The sequence below is a fragment of the Fundulus heteroclitus genome, chromosome 12, assembly GCF_011125445.2.
Source record: "Fundulus heteroclitus isolate FHET01 chromosome 12, MU-UCD_Fhet_4.1, whole genome shotgun sequence".
NCBI classification, from domain to species: Eukaryota; Metazoa; Chordata; class Actinopteri; order Cyprinodontiformes; family Fundulidae; genus Fundulus; species Fundulus heteroclitus.
In genome coordinates this window covers 1,050,829-1,063,033 of record NC_046372.1, presented here as the reverse complement: position 1 = coordinate 1,063,033, position 12,205 = coordinate 1,050,829, and the positions used below count along the sequence as shown (strand labels likewise).

The following is a 12,205-nucleotide window of genomic DNA, read 5'->3' as shown; positions in this document are numbered from 1 at the left end:
CCTAAGGGCAACTTAAAGGGCACAGTTAAACTAAAAGTCATGTTTTTGACTGTGGGAGGAAGCCAGAGTACCTGGAGAGAACGCATGCATGCACTGGGAGAATGTGCAAACTATTGCAGACCTAAATCCTGTTGAGATCTTTGGCAAGAATTTAAAATGTATTTCCTTTTTCCATCCATCCTGGCTGAATTTGAGGAAATTTGTAAAGTTAAGCCAAATGAGAAAAAATACTAAAAGACAGTGTAAACAGAATAATTTTCCTGATTTTCCTATTTCACAATCATTCAGTACTTTGCCACGGGTTTATCACATACAATCTCAATAAAATGACAAGTAAAGTTCAAAAACATATAAGCCTGTGACCTAAGTTAAAAAAAATATATTAAAACCTTTGTATGGTTGTGAAAATAGTCCTAAATATCAATAATTTATTTACTGTGTTCCACTGTTTTGTTTCAGCTTGTTGCAATACGGACATTATTTGAGTTAGAAAGTTAAAAGAATGAAGGGTTTTTCTGAAATTTAAAACTTTAAAACACAAGTTGTTTTGAGTATTATGAATCCCATCTGATATTCCACACTGCTTTGAGTGTTGAGAACATATTCTCAGTGTTCAAATGTGTAGTTAGGCCTTTTTCAATAACAACAGCTGTTAGTTCAATGTGCCGGGCCTCAGATCACTTTTAATCCAGTTCACTGAATTATTCATTCACAACTATGCTGGTCTCTGGAATCTCTCTCGCCAATTATGTAAGTCCGATTAGCCAGATTTGTACTCCCCAATCTGCAAGGCGCTTTGTGCTACAGTAAGAGGTCAACAAGGTCACATTTATTTTGTATATTTTGTGAAATCAGGAAGGTATCTTAAAAATTTGAATGGCTCTTTGACATGGGAGGGAGCTGGAGCTCAAGCTACCGACTGCGTAACATAGCAAACATATTGTGAACTTGTGCCAAATCAGCAACAACATGGCTAAAGTAACCATTTTTTTAAAGCCACATTTTGGTTAATAGTTGCTACTAGATGGAAGTTTGGATCCTTGTGATCATAGCTAAAGCTCCAGCTCATTTTAAGTAGGATTGAAGTTTGATAATAAAAAAAAATCCATAGATATTTTAAGGTGGAAAGTTTATTTCTGTTGAATTTCTTCATATTTTGGCTCATAACAAGCACAAACATTATTCTGTTTTATTGTAACCACTTGGGACAAACCGACAAGAAACATATATTCAATAAATTAGAATATATACATTTAATATACATTGTTTTCCAGATTAAAACTACATTTTGAAAACAACAGCAACAACTTTAAACTTCCTTTTCATTCAGACCCCATTTCTGCATGAACATTTTAGCTTTTTAATTGGTCTAATGTAATATGATCTTAAATGCAGTGTTTTTATTAGCTTCACTCTAGTCTCAAGGCCGTTTAGTCTCTAACAGGTTTTCTTTTCCAGGACTTCCCTTTTCTTTGCTCGTTTATGGTGGTGGCAACATCAGTGGGGATGATATTGATTAGCCCTGTTTCTCTTGCAGACAGCTTTTTGTTGTGCTTTTGTTGCGACTTGCAGGAAGTGCACTCTTTCATCTTCTAGACTTGAAAACTGACTCAGAGCTTGTCTGCTTAATTGTTTCTTTCCCAGATGAAGCCACTAATGGAGCTAGTACTGCCATTACCCTGATACTTTTCTCTCATGTAAAAGTTAGTCTTGGATCAGTGCCTCTTCTTTTTCTTCTGTGTGTGTGTCTGCTCTGTCTCCTCAAACCCCAAGTTAATCAGTGTCAGATGGCTGTTTACACTGAGTCTGGTTCTGCTGGAGGTTTCATCATGTTAAAGGGGAGTTTTCCTCTCAGCTTTCGCTACATGCATGCTCGCTATGAGTGATTGCTGCAAACTCAGTGGCAGTGCAGAAAACTGTCCGCTGTGGCTACATGTTCAGGAGGAGTGAATGCTGAAAGTCAGTGACTCCATGTCATCTGCTGGGTTTTAATCTGTCTGCAAGATTACTTTGTGCAAGTTTTTTCATCAATGCATATTTGGCTTTAGTAGGGAACCTTATGAGAACACCAAATAAACAAAGATGGATTATATTTATTGTTTAAAAAAGTAAAAATGTAACTAAAATAAGTGCACAGAAGACGTGTAAAATGCGATATCGAACAATTGCAATGAACAATGCTTTACAAAAAGAAGACATTATAAATATATTGTTGTCTTACAGCAGGTCTACACAGTAGATCTACCAAATTGTCAAAAAATAATTGCATCTTCATAGATTTATATTCTACGACCATTTCAGTGGAAGTACACATTTTCACTTCTGTATTCACAACAAAATTGTTTCAAACATAGTCAGCAAGAGCATCCTCAGTGAAATTATTTTGCGTGTTGGTTTCTTCTACATTGATCCTCACACCCACTTCTGTCATGTTATTTTCACTTTCTTTCTTCTCCTCTTCCATTCTTTGCAGCTCCAGTTTTAGTTGTTCTTTCTCATTCAGTATCACCTCCTCATTCATAGCCTTCAGCTGCTCTTCTCTCTCTTCACTCTCTTTCCTCTCTTTCAATGTCTTCTCTGCTTTCTCCTGCTTCTTAAGCCTCCAGTAGAAGGCCAGGTTTTTCTCAGGGTAGGTGACTTTGGCCAGCGGCAGCTTGAATATCCTCTTGGTCCCCGTTGTTAAGAGGAGGAAGGTGAGGGCAGAGAGGCAAAAAGGCCAGGTGCACGACGGCAGACCAAACTGGAAAACATGAATACAGTCTATATATATATGAAACAAAACAAATAACTCGAAAGCGGGCTGCACATTTTCTGTGGGCTTACCCTGGACATGACGTTAGCAATGGCCGAACCGAGGTATGCACAGAAAAAAGCTGTAGAGAAGAAGACATTTTCAAATCACGTGATACAACATGTGGGATTGCATATGAAAAATACCAGATCCATGCTTGTCACACCCACATCTGTTAAATGAAGGCTTTATCTCTGTGGTAATCTACTCACCACATGTGATTGCAAGTAAGTGCACCTGCCAGGTGAGCGCATAGAACATCCCTCCGATAGCAATGCAGGCTAACACGCAGTTGTATCCCCAGAGACCAAAATAAATGTCCTCAAAAGGAGCCGACAGAGCCAGACCTGTGAGAAAAAAACAATAACAAGCACAAAGTTAAATTTGATATTTGCGTTATACATACTGTCATTTACTGCTAAACAGCTATGTAGCAGAGACATTCAAACCCCTTGAGCTTTAGTTGCAATTACATGCACTAATGTATTTTATCTGTATTTTGTGTAATAGACAACACAAAATGGCACATATTTGTGAAGTTGAGGACAAAAAATGTATGGTTTTCAAAAAATGCAAAACAATGGTGGTGGCAACATCATGCTGTAGGGATACTTTCCTTCAGCAGAAACAGGGAAGCTGATCAACCTTGTTGGGAAGATAGATGAGCTAAGACCCAGATAATCCTAGAAGAAAGCCTTTTGGAGGATGATGATTATTAGACATTGGGCTGGGAGGTTCAGCTTCCACTACAGCAACAATCCCAAACATACAACCAGAGCTACAACATGGTTTAGTTTAAAACAGTCTCATGTGGGGGAGTGACCCGGTCAAAGTCAAGGACTAAATCTAGGAGACTGATTAATCCAATCAAACAATGCTTGCGCTAGTTTGAAAGGAAGAATGGACTCTTGCAGTCTAAATATTGATTGAGGGGAACTGAATACAACTGGACACCACATTTTCAGATTATTATTTGAAAAAGAGAATGGGAAAGCCTCTATCTTTTTCCTCCCACTTTACAATTATGCGCTACTCTGAGTCGGCTCATCTCATAAAAATACTCTGAAGTTTGCGGTTTTTAACATGCCAAATTCTACAACAGTTCACGGATGAGTGTTCGTGCATGTCCCTGTGTATATATTGTATTTATTGTTTTGTCATCCTGATTCTGTAACCCCATAAGGAAGCAAATGTGACTTGTAGTTGATTATTGCTGTGTTGGCCGCATGCCAAGACTTTGTGCAGATCCCTCACCTGACACCATGCCCGCAGCAGATCCCAAGATGGCGTGGGCACAGGTGATTGGTGAAGAGATGAAGAGAGAGATGATGAAGGTCCCTCCTGTCCAAGGGTTGTCACAGCCGTACACCTGGCCTATTCCCACTGGTATTGACCTGAACAGCTAAAAAGGAGATCATTCTAAAAATCATTGAAATTGCAAAAAATGATAGACTTAAATACGCTTTTTTTGGTTTTAAAGACGAATATGGCTTATAAAGTATTCTGCAGCATGAGAGTACATAGACACTATTTGTTAGTAGTGTGATGAAACACAAAGGGGTCTGTTGCCCACCTTTGCTACATCAATCTCAGACCAGGTGATGTTGGGGAGCTCTGAGCGTGGCTGAATGAGGACTTGGGGGAAGTGGTGGTTATAATGTCCGGTGGCGACCATGTGGAGACACACCAGGATGTTGAAAGGTAGCGTGAACACTGGCAGATCCCAGCGGCTGTTAATGGATGCCAGGGCACTGGACACAATGGGGCTGAAACACAACAACGCAGGAGATGATCTATTAAATGGGCTCAGGTTAATGAAGAACGTGCCGTTAACCATTACAGATCTTTATGCATCTTACTCTGATATTATTAAAACACCCAAAGCACTGACTTCCTTTATGACTGACCGCAATAGGGTTGACTATACAGCTTTGATAGAAATGAAGAGACTACTACATTTTCCTGAAATGAGCTAATCTGCATGTGTGATTTCCAACCCAATCACACAGACAAGGAGGTTAATTATTGAGGATCTGAGGCGAAAACCCAACAGCAACGTGAAAGACGGGTTGAGACCAAGCCAACACAAATAACACCTGATGCAAAATACAAGTGATCACACTAAATATTGGTTTCTGAACTTACTCTAAGTTAAAACTTTGAAATTATAAATTTAAAGTTTGTAAAACAGATAATTGCCTTTTGCTTCTCTGACTATTATTTTCTGCAAATTAATGCTTAAAATTTCAATATTTTAATATTGGGATAAGAGACACGTTGGAAGTAGTTTTTTCTTTAATAAAACCAACATGATCATAGTACACTACTCAAAAAATAAATGAAAACCAAAAATGTCTGAGGTGGTCTTTCAACATTTTCCAATGCTGCATCAGAAAGATGAAGCATGGATTTTTGCTTTTGCTCTTTTAGTGTGACTGCTTACCACATCATGGACATGAAGATGTTAGGCAGGAGAAGCCACCAGTACCAGTCTCCTGCATTGGAGAACACAGCCATCAGGAGACCCACCAGGATGCCATTGTACCCATAAAGTCCTGCAGCTATTGCACCCCTGAGAGAGAACGATTGAAACTGATCAGTACAACTTACTCACTGCCGTCTGTATTTTTTTAGGGTTACTTCATGTCACTTAAGCACATTTATTCATAATCAAACAACATGGTTTATTCCCGATCCACTTTGCATTCTCACCTGCTTTGTTGCAGAATGAGAGCAGAAATGGTTGCAAAGAGGGTACCAACGAAACCATTGAGGGCCCACCAATAATTTTGCAGGATGAGGCCGGCAAAAATAATGAGGCCACTCAGAGGGTTGTTAACAAACATCACCTGGGCTGCTCCACGCAGAACCCAGTCCAGTAGCTGCAGCAAGAAAAAACGCTCTGCAAGCAGGAGAAGAAAAGGCTTAATTACCTTATGAATGTTTAGTGGCAAAGGTTGCATCTCAATTTTCCACCTATCCGTAACATTTTGCAACTTTTAAATTTCTAAAGACAGACCGCCAAGCTTTAATATTATAACTTTGAAAGCAGTGTATGTTCTATTTTGTACAGCAGCAGTGCTTTGTTATTCAGATTGAGGTTGATGTGTTAAAGTTGACTTACTCTCCATCCATTTTCCAAACACCTCCATGTCTCCTGAGAAGTAGGACACCCCCTTGAGGAAGCGGGCCCAGGCCCTGCGTAGAGATGAAGGTTCCACAGGCTTCGCTTGGTCCTCCATCCTGTCTTCCTTGGAGGGGTTGTATTCAGGATGGGTCATTAGGGGATGGAGCTCCTGCATTTTAAATAATTGCCCAAAGTGTGTCAGTCATACAAACTTGTCCTGTGAATTAAACACATTAGTAATTACACAGGAACTTACAGAAAAGACTGGAGCAGCGGAGCTGACTGGAGCAGGTGCAGAAGTGGAGCTTCTGATATTCTTGTGAATATCCTAATAAAAGCGAAGCAATTTAACTTTCTGCTAAAAGTACATATAGATGTCCATAAAACATAATATAATCAATTCAAGTGCATTGTTTCATTGCAGAAAGACATCTCTTAATTATTTTTAAGTTGTTGCTTTTTTTTTCTTATTCTGGCATACTAGACAATTTGCACACATGATACTTATTAAGTCTTTATGACTTTCTAGAGGTGTATGGTGGAGAACATGCTGTCGTCCTCCATCACCTCCTGGAGTGGGTACTACTAAGCTGTGGACAGGAAAGCTCTGCAGCCAGCTGTCCATAGAGGACATTTACAGCAGCCAATGCAGGAGCTGTAATACAGTATTTTAATTTTATCACTGTGACAATTTTTATTGTAAACTTAACTAATATCAATATATTTCTAAATATTTATAAATATCTTAATGCCCTTTTATGTCTACACATAAAGGACTCTACATTCTGTAGGATGCAGAAGTTCGCATGAAAGATTTTCCTGAATACCCAATGACAAAATATACTTAATATTAACTTTAACCATTTCATCAAATCTGCCATTTTTTCTTTGTGTTTCTTTATCTCGTTAGTTATTATGCATCAAAATCACTTCATTTGTTCATCAGAACAAAGAGCCAAAAACATTTTCTCTTATCTCTTCAAAACATTAGCTCTCTTAAACCAACCATTTATCTGTATTAAGATCATATTTTACTGTTTTGCTGCAGATTTCAGTGAGCGTTTAAAAAAATACCCCTACCTTTGTGCAGTGTGATCCAGTCATATGTCCCAGAATGTGCTCAGGTCGCATGTGCTGCCAGCTTCTCTTAAGCTGCTGAACAGAGAGCCATGGCAGCTTTTATACAGAAAAGACACGAGACAAAAACTCCACCTCTATATCACACCCACCTTTTTTGTTACTTGTGCTCAACGGTGACAAGATAAGAAAAACTTTTGCCTCGTTTAGATCTCTGAAGACACAAACTTTGCTAATTTTAAGAAACCTTTTCTGCTCTGACTTCTTTCATTGTGGGCAAAGAGAGTCTGAATTCTGGCTCTTTAGTTCAACAAAGTAAAAAATAATACTGTAAAAGAACCCCAGATCAAAGTGAAGCTATTTAGCCAACCAATATTCCAACATCCCCTGAGATGTATGTTGTTACAAACATCTCTGCAATTTCTCCAATTTCACTGATGAACGGCAAAATATTTTCAGAAGACTTACATAACCAATTTTTTTTTTACCACGCAAAGTCATTTCTGCAAAGACTGGAAATGGAGAATGAAGAGATTTATGTTGTGATTAAAATATGAATGTTGTAGAACCAGGTTTGGCGAAACATGCTTCACATACACACACGCATACTTCTCTAGATCTTTCCAGGAATGTTTTTAGAAAGCCATTCCTCGTGAACAGCAGGTTAAGCATTTGATTTTCATTTTCTTTACGGTGCAAGATTCAGCTGACAGCATTGCATGAATCTGCAGATATTTCCAAAACTAAAACTGGAGTACTGGATAAACCCCCACCAACACCACCATAAAATCCTGAGCATGATCTTCACAAACAAGACCGGAACAGCAGAGTACAACTGCATTAGGTCAGTCTCTTCTTGGTACCAAAACTGTGGACACATCTCTTTCTTTGGGTTTACAAACATCAGATAGATCTTAAAAGTAACCTTGGCATCCCTAAACTCCTGCATCACTCCTGCAACACCTTAATGGAGGTTATTCGAGGGAGGCTGAGAAGTGTGATATTTTGAGAGTTGGATCACACTTTTCCTTTTTTGCCATTTTGAAGGCATCGTCAAAGTCTTCTGTGTAACATAGAAAACTGTAACAACCCAACACTCATCACTGAGCCTTCAGCATCTCATTTAAATTTGACTCCTTTTCCACCACCCCGCAGTCTCTGCCATATTGATGGACTCGCCCTTCTTCCTCTCAATGGCATTCGATCTCTTCTGATATTCACCAACAGTCATCTGGATCCACCGGATCCACCCGATCGCACTCACCACTAGGTGGTGATGAGTTGACAACTCCGCCCTCCATTAATCACGCCACAAGTATGTTATAATTACAGTACTGATCATCAACCTTTGGCCAAATGTGACCCGTACCACCTTATGTTCAAACACAGTTTTCATTGGGACATTCCATGCCTAGCACATAAAGTCAGAAACAAAACACCATTCAGATTCAGACTGTAGATGCTGTAGCTCTTCCAAATCACACCTTCCAGAGCGCAGTATAATTTCCAGATTGCTTTTCTTCCAGGACATGATCACGAGGCTTCAAGAAGCTGGTGTAATGTTGACACGTAAGAACAGAACAAGGAGCCAGCAACGTCTGTGTAGCTCAGAGCCACCAAGACGTGACAGCAGCAAGTTCATCTGGCCCAGTCTCAGAGACCTTGATGCCAGCTGGAAGACATTCCACATTCCAAGAGCCAGATAAACAACTGGGAATGAGTATGTCCACTTCCCTGTCTGAACCTGCCATCCAGGTTGCATTGCAAACCACTCCGATGTTCCTTTCTGCAGGTAGTGGGCAAACATGGAAGAGGTTTCATGACACAGACCAGACTCCAGAAGGGTCTCCCAGTTTATTGTGATCACTGAATGTTTTTATCATTAAAACTCAAAAAATATCTTCAATGACTGGTTTGTCTTTTTTTTAACTGATTGATTTTTTTTTTAATCTTGAATGTTTTTGTTTGGTAAGTAATAGTAATATCATCTTTATTGTCATTGAAACATACATTACAACGAAATTTGTTCTCTGCTTTTAACCCATCACCCTTGGGGAGCAGTGGGCTGCCATGCGCGGTGCCCGGGGAGCGATCTGGGGTTAAGGGTCTTGCTCAGGGACCCAGAGTGCAGGCGCTGGGGATCAAACCGGGTACTTGCATCCTTCTCTGAGTGCAAGCGCGCTGCTCTAACCACAAGGCCAACACTCTCCATACACCGAGACACAGCTCGGTAGGCAATTTGGGGTTAAGTGCCTTGCCCAGGGGCACATCGACATGTGGCAAGGGGAAGCTGGAATCAAACCCACAAACCTTCTGATTGCCAGACGACTACTCCACCCATCAAGCCACAGTCGCCCTAATGAAATTGCCCATTTCAGCTATGACATATGTTTGCAAGCACTGTCCATCTGTTTGGTTCTCAGTCAGTAGGTTCAACCTATCAGTCTGTGCTGCACCACAAAAACTAAACAGAACTTTATATAAAGTGTTTGAAACTAGTTCCAGTGAGTCATGGAAGTCTTTTTTAAATCATAAAGTGCACAATCTATATTTGTGAAAAGATGATGCTGCATGTATGTATTTGAAAAATTATAGTGACATCTTGTGGAGAAATGCATCCATTTTTCAGTGATAATGAATTCAAGTTCTCAATTCATCTGCATCTTTAAGTGAGTCAAAGACCTGTTTTACTCATGATATACTCGATGTATTATAACTATTGCAAACATAAAACCTCCATCTTTCACAATTGTTTTTGTACCAACCAGGACTTGATCTCTGAGCATTTATAGAGAAAAACTACTTAGGTATGATAAGTGCAAATTTTGCTATTTATCCATTCGTCGTCAGTAACCCATATTTTATTTGCAGGACAGCATTGTGTCTGTCAACAGGACTGGGCGGTAGCCAGGCAGGATACATCTTGGACAGGTCACCAGCATGCCACATGGCAACACAGAGACACAGAGGTCAAGTATTTACACACACACACACACACACACACACACACACACACACACACACACACACACACACACACACACACACACACACACACACACACACACACACACACACACACACACACACACACCTATGATCTGTGGCATCTCTGCATTTGGGGCCACATCCTGTGGCCTCATATCGTCCAGTCAAAATACTGGAAATGAACGTTCTGCCAAATAGTGTGCAACCATCTAGGCAAGGCAAGGCAAATTTATTTGTATAGCACATTTTAGTACAAGGACAATGCAAAGTGTTTTACATGAGTAAGACATTGGAAAAATAAAAACAGAATAAAAGCAAGTAAAAGAAAATCAGTTGGAATAAAACATAGGAAGATGGAAACTAAAAGCAAATGTTAATCTAGTGTTGGTTGTCCTTGCTGGCTAATTGAAGGATTGATGTGAACCTTTTCTGTTCAGTAAATGAACAATATGACTGAGCTTTTATTTCTAATTAGATATATAAATATTTAATTACATTTATCTTATATAAAATGGCATTTCTAGAGTGTTGGTTTATGCTAATGCATCTGTTTAATTTAAAATTGATCAGTCAGGTTGAATGCAACACAAAAAAATCAGTTACTGCTAATAGGTGTTGAGTTTTTGTGCCCTACTTATCATGTCAGAGATGCCACTGCCTGTGATAATCAAGCTGTCATTTTGTAGTATTGTGGGAAGAAGCCAGACTGCCCAGAGAGAATCAACACATGCATAGGGCCTCAAACCCTAAATGTATATAAGGAACAAAAATGACATATACTCAAGATCTATAGCAAGACCCTAGTCTGGGGTTCAAACCCAGAACAGTCTTGAGGCAAGGCAACAGTTACAGACAGTGCTACCAACTCTGCCACTGTGCTGCCCAGGTCAAATAATTCATCCATCCAATCATTTTCCAACACCCTTATCCCTTGTGGGGTCACGAGGGGTGCTGGTGCCTATCACCTGTCAATGGGCAAAAGGCAGGGCACACCACGGACAGGTAACCAGTCCAAGGTCAAATAATTTAGAGTTCAAAAATATCAAAGACAAAAAAACATATAGTTTTTAATTTTCAGTATATTTATCCAAATTCACAAAATATTAATTATGATGTCGTTCTTCTTTGTCACTGAAAATGTTTAATTTGTGATCACCAGTGGCAGCAACAGAGTTGTTCCGTGCTTCATTTTAGCTCCGATTTATAATTTGCAACTTTCTCCAGCAGGTGGCGACAATGAGTCGAGACGTTTCTAGTCTCCATCAAACCCGGAAGCAGACTGTCTGGATGCAGAGTTAGCTTTGTTGTGTCTTCTGAGCTGAGTGTTTGTGTCTCTGCAGTAATAATGTCTTCATCTCAGTCTCTGAGAGAGTTTATCAGAGAGCGACTGACCGCTGCTGCTGAAGAAATATTCTCAGAGTTTGATAAAACCATCGTCCACTACGAGGAACAGCTGGATCGTCAGCGCAGACTGCTGGAAATCAGCTGCAAACCCCAGATAAAGCTGCAGAGAACAGGTATGAACCACCAGAGGTACTTTATGGATAAATTCTAACAATAATAATAAATTACTGTAGAGGTCATTTCATCTTAATAATATAATATGCATATAATAATAAAATGACAAAATAAAATTTACTAAATAGACAAATATGTAATCAGTCAAAACTCAATTAGTGTTGTTTTTTTGTTGTTGAAGCCAATTAATTTTGTCCCATTGTCTGTCCAGACCTGACAGAGCATTCTCTCTGTAAGGAGGACAACTTTTTTAGTGCCCAGCAGTTCTCCAACCAGGAAACCAACTCCCACTTGGACCAAGAAGATCCAGAACCTCAGCAAACCTCCGAGAAACAGGAAGATCTAGAGCTCCAGCAGTTCATAGAAATCCATGAAGATATTAAACCTCAGATGAAAGAGAACCTCGGCAAATGTGAAACTCTGGGGATGGAAGAGGAACAGGAGGTACGCGCTCTTCCACAGATAAAAGATGAGCAGGAGGAGTTATGTGTCAGTCTGGAGAAACAGCAGCTTGAACTGAAGTGGGAGGCTGGGGTAAATCCTATGGATGAAGAAAGCGACTACAAGGACCCAGTGTCAAACACAGATCAACTCCTTGTGCTGGGAAAGCAAAAACAGAAAAGGGGCAGCAATGAAGACTCAGAAAAAAGGAGGTGTCCGAAAATCAGACGTCACGGTGCCAATGCAGATGATTTAGAAGTAGG

General features: G+C 39.8%; 2 protein-coding genes across 2 annotated transcripts in view; one reads left to right on the top strand and one right to left on the bottom strand.

Moving 5' to 3' along the window:
• Nucleotides 1-1,816: 1,816 nt before the first annotated feature.
• Nucleotides 1,817-7,064, bottom strand: slc14a2 (solute carrier family 14 member 2). Its single transcript, XM_012863589.3, has 10 exons — nucleotides 6,999-7,064; nucleotides 6,175-6,246; nucleotides 5,916-6,087; nucleotides 5,504-5,693; nucleotides 5,235-5,363; nucleotides 4,365-4,557; nucleotides 4,046-4,193; nucleotides 3,004-3,138; nucleotides 2,824-2,873; nucleotides 1,817-2,740 (listed from the first exon to the last, which is right to left on the bottom strand). Exons 1-10 carry the CDS (start codon nucleotides 7,047-7,049, stop codon nucleotides 2,345-2,347), a joined length of 1,536 nt encoding a protein of 511 aa, XP_012719043.2. The 5' UTR covers nucleotides 7,050-7,064; the 3' UTR covers nucleotides 1,817-2,344.
• A 4,199-nt stretch (nucleotides 7,065-11,263) lies between these two features.
• Nucleotides 11,264-12,205, top strand: part of LOC105926915 (zinc finger protein 436) — a 2,296-nt gene continuing 1,354 nt past the window's right edge. Inside the window, exons 1-2 of the mRNA XM_012863417.3 lie at nucleotides 11,264-11,500; nucleotides 11,713-12,205. The exon at nucleotides 11,713-12,205 is cut by the window's right edge and continues 1,354 nt beyond it. Coding sequence (XP_012718871.2) covers nucleotides 11,329-11,500; nucleotides 11,713-12,205 — 665 coding nt within the window. The 5' untranslated portion in view covers nucleotides 11,264-11,328. The remainder of the gene's footprint in view (nucleotides 11,501-11,712) is intronic.

Coding starts and splice junctions, on each gene's coding strand:
- slc14a2 (XM_012863589.3), bottom strand. CDS start 7,049: ATGCGACCTGAGCACATTCTGGGACATATGACTGGATCACACTGCACA. Junction 4,558..5,234: donor ATCTTCATGTCCATGATGTG/GTAAGCAGTCAC, acceptor GTTGTGTTTCAG/CCCCATTGTGTCCAGTGCCC. Junction 4,194..4,364: donor CTGAGATTGATGTAGCAAAG/GTGGGCAACAGA, acceptor TCTCCTTTTTAG/CTGTTCAGGTCAATACCAGT.